Below are 8,087 nucleotides of genomic sequence, written 5' to 3' on the forward strand. Positions count from 1 at the left end.
GTCTTCTGCCTCCCCGGGGGCCTGGAGGGGCCAGACTCGAGCCCCGGAGGGCTCGTCCATCCCCCGACCCCGGGGAAGGCCTCCCCAGAGCAGGGCCCAGGGGCGAACCCCGGGAGACAGGCTGCGGTTCCAGGAGGGAAGGGGCTACTCCCCAGGGGCAAAGCCAGCCCAGCTGGCCAGAGCTCACCGTTGCCGGAATGGGACGGTTCCCGGGCTCTGTTGAAGCCGAGGGGCCTTGGAAACCGTTGGGCCATGTCCTCCTGGCTGGGCAGTACAGACCGGACGCAGACTGAGGGACAGGCGGACGTCCTGTGACACGGGCAGAGGCCGGAACCCGCTCTGAGCCTCCCCCAGACCAGTGCTCTTTCACCCAAGTCAACTGGCACTTTCTAGAGGCTCTTTCTTGCCCCTCCTCCCACATTGCTCCTGCTGCCCAAGCTAGCTTCCTTCTGGAGCTGCCTGTACTTGGGAAAGAGTTGAGCTCTTCCGCTCCACCAACCCCTGATCCCTGCTCCTCACTGCTGTTGGAATCATCCCCAATTCCTTTTCCAAACCTTTGATCACTTGGTGGCCCTGTGGTCCGGTTTCTCCACTCCCCGCTTTTGAACGTGGCTCTCTGCACAGGACAGTGTATTCTAATCATTAGTCCCGGGCAGAACTGGGAATGGTACCAAAGTGTTCTCATTTTCAGGCCAACTGTCCTCTCCTGATTCTTCTGAGTGTTTTCATCCTGAAATCTTCACAAGGAGGGGTGGGAATTGGCAGGGGAGAGTATTAACTGATAAACATTTTTAGAAGACCAATTCAAAACAAATGTATGTATTCTTGGTATATACCAGCAGATGGTATGTGGGTGCTTATTATTTTATTGCATTTATCGTAGGCTTAGATTTGGGTTGTGAGTGATATAGGGTGGTTTGACCTGCTAGGGGGAGGTCGGAACCTTTGGGAAGCAGGAATATGACTTTAGCTTCTCCAGTACAAATTCTCCTTCTTTCCAGCTGATTTGGTAATTAATCCTAAGAAATGGGCACCTGTCCTTTGGCGGTTCCTTGGGAACAGTTATCAATGTTTGTTTTCTGACTCCTAGCAGGCCTCTGGGTACAGCTATTATGTTTTAAGTAAACAGGCCACTTGCCTATTCAGCTGGCAGCTTGACGGAAGCCTACGCCTAGATCCTGTCAAAAATCACTTTGTGGTTGAGAGTGTGCCAGGCCCAGAGGTGGTGAGCTGAGCTGAGCAGGGTTGACGACGGCTGTGGCAGAAGCCTCCCAGGTAGAGTGTGAGACCCAAGGTGAGACTCTAAAGGCACCGCTGGCCCAGGTCCCCAGACACCTGTCTCCCCCACCTCCCCTCTCCCTGCGGGGGAAGCTGGGGAGAGCTGGTGTTCCCTCCACGTAGCAGATGGTCCCTGCACTCGCGAGGAGGCAGAGGGTTATGAAAGCAGGTTCGATGGAACGCTTTTACCTGAAGGAGGTGTTAATCTCTAAATAACCATGAGTGGGCTTAGAGGAATTAGTCATAATTGAGGATTTTTTTCCCTCTGAGATAGCTCAAAGTCATGTTATCTTATGACCAGGGTGTCTTGACTATGACACCCCCTGAACATGGATAATTATATAGCACCAAAAGGTATAGAAAGTGCATGCACACAGTCAAGTTTTACTGTTAAAAATAATCCAGCAGAGAGCCTGCGAGAACACATGACTTTCCCCATCAAAGTTGTTAAGGAAGAGGTTTCTAAGTTACCAAACTTACTGACAGTTAAACCTTCCCCAGGCATGTGTGGGAGTTAGAAGCCAAGTCTGTGATAATTCTGTAGAAGCTGTGGCGAATTAATAGCCCTTCCTTGAGTGGGGGAGGGTGGGCAGAGGGGGGGAGTCGGCTTCCCAGTTGAGCTTCTCTTTGGCAGAACAGTTGGGCAGTTCTGACCTTCCTGTGCCGCCCTGAGTTCAGCTGCAGAGCTGCTTAATTACAAGTGAAAGGCTTTAAAATTGAAGGGGAAAAAACCCCACGTTCTTCACAGTTGATCAGAAAATAGATTAAATTAACAAGGAGTTGGGCAGGCATTTTTTTTTTCTTTTTTTTAATGCCGAGAAGGCTCCCAAACTCCCCAGCAGCCAGATTGAGTGTGAAAGACGAAGTGGGAACTTGGGAGTGTGGAAAGGCTCAGGCTGTGAGCAGAGTGGAGTACACACAAGGGCCTTGCAGTTAAGACAGAGCAGACTTTGAGCTGAGTAGGACTTCAGGAATACATAGGAATGTTGCGTGTTTGTTTTAGCTGTGGTTTTAGTAGCGAGGAAGGCCAGACACCCTCAAATTAGGCAGTGATAGTAATATGCACAGAATGGGAATACTGGGGTGCAGAACTAAGAGGCTTGAGTTGAATCACTCAGGGTTGTGTGATGAAGGCAGCTTGGAGTAAGTCAGTGAGAAGTAAGTATATGATTAAAGTGTGGGACTGGGAGGACTCCCTGGTGGTCCAGCGGTTAGGACATGTGCTTTCACTGCTGAGGGCCCAGGTTCGATCTGTGCTCAGAGAACTAGGATCCCGCACACCTTGTGGTGTGGCCACAAATAAATAAATAAAATGTGGGAGAAGAAGGGACACATGAGAACACTTTTTTGGAGACAGTTGCATATGCAGTAGCTCGTTGGAGTCCACCTTCTGGCATTTCTGAGCAGTGAGGGGGTAGACATGCGTCCCGTGAGTCACCCAGCTAGTGAGAGGTGACTGGGAGGGGACCCACCGCAGGACCCCCTGGAGAAGAACTCTGAGGCAGCTGGTAAGACTTTGGGACCTTAAATAATTGAAAGCACTAAACAAACAGGAAACCAAAAGTAGGAAAGCCGAAGCCTTTACAAGTCTGGTTTTTATGGCCTTACCTACTCTGCCTCATATTACTGTCCTCCTGTTGCAGACAAAGAGACGAAGGTTTAGAGCTAGTTACATAATGTTTTCAAGGTCACGCAGCTACTCCTATAGATGAAGAAAGCAATGTACCAGAAATGTCAACAGCTACCAAAGAAACAGAACGTGATCGGTGGTGGGGGAGAGGCCAAGCTTGGTCCTTGAGAACTGGGTATTACGGACCTGGGTTCTGTTTCTTAGGCTGGCTTGATGGCCTTGGGGCTTCACTCTTCCTTTCTGTTTTGTTTGTTTGTTTACTTATCTAGCTGTGTCTGGTCTCGGTTGCATCACGTGGGATCTTTGATGCGGTGCACAGACTCTGGTTGCAGCATGCAGGCTTAGTTGCTCCATGGCATGTGGAATCTTAGTTCCCCAAGCAGGGATGAAACCCACGTCCCCTGCGTTGCAAGGTGGATTCGTAATCACTGGACCACCAGAGAGAGTCCCCACACTTTGTGTGGCTCATGAGCTAACAGGGCTTCCCTGGTGGCTCAGACAGTAAAAAATCTGCCTGCAACACGGGAGACCTGAGTTTATTCTGGGTCGAGAAGATCCCCTGGAGGAGGGCATGGCAGCCCACTCCAGTACTCTCACCTGGAGAATCCCCATGGACAGAGGAGCACGACGAGCCTGCAGTCCGTGGGGTTGCACAGAGTCGGACACGACTGAGCAGCTAAGCACGAGCTAACAACCGTGTTTAATGGTTGAGAAAAAGAGAAGATTCTTCCGTGCCACATGAAAACGATACGAAATTCAAATGCCAGTGTCCATAAAGGCAGTTCTCTTGGAGCAAAGCCACACCCGTTCATTTCCACACTGTCGATGGTGGCTTTCACACTACACAGGCAGAGATGAGTAGCTGTGACAGACTGTGGCCCACAGAGCCAAAAATATTTACTCTCCAGCCATTTATGGAAAGGGACTGCCGACCCCGGTCTGGAAGCCGAATCCTCCCTGAGTTCTGGCCAGTGAGCGGACCAGCAATGGGGTCTCCTCTCCTCACCTAGCCTGGTGACTGGGGGCAGCAGAGGGTCATTGCATGAAGTGACGTGCACCGAGCCACACAAGGTTGAATGAAAAGAAGCTCTGAGGAGATGGGAAAAGAGGGAGGAAAGGATGGAGGGAAAACCGGGGTGGCAGAGAGGGGCTCTTCCCCAGTGAGGACTGGGCCCCTCCTCTGTAAGGAGTGCACACCGCTTGTGGGTCTAGCTTTCAAGTCTTAAGTGAAGCTGAGCGTGGTTTCCTGGCTGGGCAACCGAACAGGATTCCTTGCCCTCTTTGGAACAAAGGGAACCCCTGGTGGCTCAGACTTCTAGTCAAGAATCCACCTGCAATGTGGGAGACCTGGGTTCTATCCCTGGGTTGGAAAGATCCCCTGGAGGAGGGCATGGCAACCCACTCCAGTATTCTTGCCTGGAGAATCCCATGGACAGAGGAGCCTGGTCAGCTACAGTCCATGGGGTTGGAGAGTCAGACATGACTGAGCAGCTAAGCGCTCCTGCGTCGTAGGCAGTCTCCTGCATCCCGAGCGGTTTCTTCACCACTGAGCTACCAGGGAAGCCCAGGCTCTCTCTGGTGCAGTACTTTTATTTTTGTCATAGCAGTTGTTGCTCTTTCAAAAGATCTATTTGCTGTGGGTTTAACACCAGTCTCTTCTCACTATAATATTTTGAGTTGCAGGGACTTGGGTTCGCTGATACCTTCCAATGCCTGGAGTGAATGAATGAATGAATGAATTGCAGCTTCTAGAGAGAAGCTGCTCTGTACCACCCCTCCCCCTGCCCCCACTGTGGCTGGTCATTATTCTGGCCCCTGGGGAGTGGGACGGCTCAGGTCCAGAGTCCCAGAACATTTAACCCATGGCCTTCTCTTTTCTCCTGCTTCCTTAGGGCTGTTGAGAAGCCATGGCCACCGAAGCCCCTGTGAATATAGCCCCCGCTGAATGTAGCCCTGTTGGCAGCACGGCGACCGACAGCTTCCCTTGGCAGCCAGACTCACTAAACATGCATGTCACGAGGCCCAAGTCCGCCAAGGGACGTACTCGGCCAAGACTGCACAAGCGCCTGGGCACGGAGGGGTGTTCTGGCCGTGCCCCAGCTTCTCTACCTCCAGCAATTCCCTGCGAGTCGCCGAGCAGCCAGAAACCCGGAGCCTGCACCCCCGGATCCCCAGATCAGGGAGCCCCTGGCGAGATCCCGGAGCTGCTGCAGCAGGCGCCTTTTGGGGCATCCTCTTCCCTCAATAAATACCCAGTCCTCCCTTCCATCAACAGGAGGACCCTGGAGGAGGGCGCCCTGGAGACTGTCGCTAAGAAGGCCGGCTCCCTGCAGCTCAGCAGCGCCCAGGTTCTTTCCCAGGAGGAGGCCTGCACCATGAAGATGGGTGAAAAAGATCCCCAGGCTCAAACCTGTTCCCCAGAGAGGAGAGTCCTCGTGCGGACCGAGAGACAGACCTCCTCCAGGGCCGGAGACCTGGAAGAGCCATCAGATCAAGAGCCAAGACTGCTGCTCGCCATCCGCTCACCCTCAGGCCGAAGGTTCGTCCGCCACTTCCGGCCAGCTGATGCCTTGCAGACCGTCGTGGCCGTGGCCGAACACGAGAACAAGGCTGCCTACCGACACTGCAGCATTGAAATGATGGGCGTGCCCAGGAGACGTTTCTCTGACCTCAGCAAGTCTCTGCAGGACTGTGGAATCCCCAACAAGTCGGTGCTGGGCATCTCCCAGGAAGAGGGGGAAGGTTGGTCCTGAGTCCGCAGCCATCGAACCGGGGTCCTGGGTGTCTCAGCGAGGCGCGTGCATGGGTGCCACAGCCTCCCCAGCAGCTTGCTTCCAAGTGCCATATGGACCTGGTGCACCTGCGGCTCCTGGGATGCCCGCCCTCCAAGCATCTTCTTCGGAGCCATGAAATCTACACACGCACCAAATGCGTTAAGAAGATTCTCTTCCTGTTGTTCAGTTCTCTCCATCGCTGGAGTGAACTGGCAAGTGACCAAGGCTGTTCCCTGAAGAGCTGTGCCCAGGCCTCCTTTGCTGCTCAGGTCCTTCCTGGAGCACCTGGTTGCCTTTACAATGAACTTGCATTCGCTTGAAGCCAGTGGTTCGCCTTTCTGTATTTGATGCAGGATTAAACACTTCCCAGAGAGGATTCTGGCCTGTTAAATAACCAGGGGTGAGGAAGTACTGCACTGGCATTTGCGTTTCTTGCAGGCATCTTTAAGAAGCAGGCAGTTGACCTTGTTTGGGGAGCAGCCCCTCTGCCAGGCTTGGGTGGCTTGAGTTCTCGGGGATTACCGTTCGTATGAGGTGGTTTCAGGGGAAAGAATAGGTCTTTTGCTAATACAGATCCCCCAGCACATCAACATTTCCGAGAGAGCCCAAGAGCTGGAAAATAAATCCCTTCCATAAGCAGCGAGTAGCCAGGAGCCACTTAATATTTTTAACAGAGTCTGACCAGGTTTACAATTTTGGGTAGCTGCTCTCTGTGCACAAAATTTCCCCAAAACTGAGAAAAGCCAGCAGCATCTGACATCCTTGGCATTTGTCAGTGGTGGTATTGTTTGTTTTTAAACGACACAAAAACCCACAAGTCTGCACAAGTTTGTAGGAAAGGCCCCCTTGGCTGATCTGGGTGTGGATATTCTGTTTTATCCCCCAGTGTCAGGGTCTCCCAACTTCAAGCACAGAAACGCCCTGGAGCTAACACAGGTGCCCCGTTCTCCGAATTAGAATCCCCTGGAGGGAGAGGGCGCCTGGGTTTGGCGTCGCTTTGCTGCACCTGTGCTGAGACCACGTGCCCAAGTAAGTGTCTGGTTGATCAGCATGACACCTGCAGCTGTGTGGCAGGCCCCCAAGCCTTGTTTTTCCAGCTCTGAAGTGCTGACGTGGAAATCTGCCAAAGCTTCCTCGTGTGGTGAGCTCAGCAAGGCTCCCATGTCGCATCTGGATCCCCTTTATGGCCAAATCACCATTCAGAGCGGGGAACACTTGTCCTCCCAGAGCCCTGCTGTCAGGAAGCCCTGAGTACTGATAAGCACCCCCACTTGCTAGGTACACAGAGAAGGCAGGACTTCCAGAAGCACAGCAGCAAGTGCATGTCAGGACTTCTCTGGTGGTCCAGCAGATAAGACTCCAGGCTTCCAATGCAGGGAGCGTGGGTTCAATCCCTGGTCAGGGGACTGAGATCCCACGTGCTGCCAAAAAAGCAAAACAAACCAAAACCAGGTGCATCTTATGCATAGATAAGGCCTGCAGTTGGAAATGTTACTTCCAGCAAAGCGATAACGCAGCCCTGGAGATTAACACCAGCATCATTTCTCTGAATAAGGCTTGCCTTGTCCCAAACTGCATCCCACACCACCCAGATCATTCTAGAATAGGCTATTTTGGAATGTTTTGCAACATTTCTTAATGCCATTTTGGTTAGCCACTCCTCTGATTGCAAAGGTCAGCCAGGGCGGGCAGTGCCTTGGTCAGGCCCCCGCCACTGGCCACATCCTCTGGCCACTGACCATGCAGAGGGGCCAGGGGCCAGGTAACTCATGCCTGGTACTCACAGTCCAGGAGTTTCGCCTCCCACCCAGGACTGGAGCACAGAACTCTGCCTCTGATTTCGGAGGCTAGAGGAAGAGCCTCCCACGAAATCACACCTACTCTGTGGTAAGAATAAAATCCCACCCACCTGGGACTTGGTAATTTCTCCAGGCAGGAAATCTTTAGAAAACTGCAGTGAAATGGAGCATGCTTGAAGGAGTTAGAATGTTGTGCACTTGGGGATTTGCTGCTGCTACTAGCTTAGAGTTTTGGGGTGGTGGGAAAAAATTGGAAAGCATAAAGCATAGAAATATTTTAGTATTTTTGGGGATCTGTTAATAAAGCTAGATTTGAAACTCCTTAATAGGCTTTTTGTGTGTGTGTGTGAGAGGGGACAAGACAGGACAGTGCTAACATTAAAAGTCAATGTACATGAAAATGAGTTGGCAGAGAAGTGCGTCTTCTTAGTTCAGCCCAAGACTTCAGCCACCACACTTGGCTCGTGGACAGACAGCTGCATGGACCCGGTCTGCAGTTTTCTCCTTGGCAAAGCACTTGGCTCTGCTATGAGTTCCACGTCTTCTTTCCCAGGCACTCCAGATGTCTCCCCTTCCCAAAGCTGCTGATCTCAGCTCATAGCAGAG

At 52.2% G+C, this 8,087-nt stretch overlaps 2 protein-coding genes across 3 annotated transcripts in view; one reads left to right on the forward strand and one right to left on the reverse strand.

Annotated features, from left to right (window-relative positions):
- PLA2G2C (phospholipase A2, group IIC) overlaps positions 1-396 on the reverse strand; it is a 27,912-nt gene extending 27,516 nt beyond the window's left edge. Inside the window, exon 1 of the mRNA XM_010829958.1 lies at positions 188-396. The gene's annotated coding sequence lies outside the window, so the exon portion shown is untranslated. The remainder of the gene's footprint in view (positions 1-187) is intronic.
- A 698-nt stretch (positions 397-1,094) lies between these two features.
- Positions 1,095-7,793, forward strand: UBXN10 (UBX domain protein 10). Of its 2 annotated transcripts, none has more exons than XM_010829961.1 (2): positions 1,095-1,294; positions 4,801-7,793. In XM_010829961.1, exon 2 carries the CDS (start codon positions 4,816-4,818, stop codon positions 5,659-5,661), a length of 846 nt encoding a protein of 281 aa, XP_010828263.1. In that variant the 5' UTR covers positions 1,095-1,294; positions 4,801-4,815; the 3' UTR covers positions 5,662-7,793. The 2 variants fall into 2 exon arrangements, with proteins under 2 accessions (XP_010828263.1, XP_010828264.1); XM_010829962.1 differs by having other exon boundaries at positions 1,095-1,275.
- The last annotated feature ends 294 nt before the right edge of the window (positions 7,794-8,087 follow it).

The sequence above is a fragment of the Bison bison genome, unplaced genomic scaffold, assembly GCF_000754665.1.
Source record: "Bison bison bison isolate TAMUID 2011002044 unplaced genomic scaffold, Bison_UMD1.0 scf7180017864516, whole genome shotgun sequence".
In the NCBI taxonomy this organism is placed as follows: Eukaryota; Metazoa; Chordata; class Mammalia; order Artiodactyla; family Bovidae; genus Bison; species Bison bison.

Excerpts from the sequence above, each read along its gene's own strand:
- UBXN10 (XM_010829961.1), top strand. The coding sequence starts at position 4,816 with ATGGCCACCGAAGCCCCTGTGAATATAGCCCCCGCTGAATGTAGCCCT.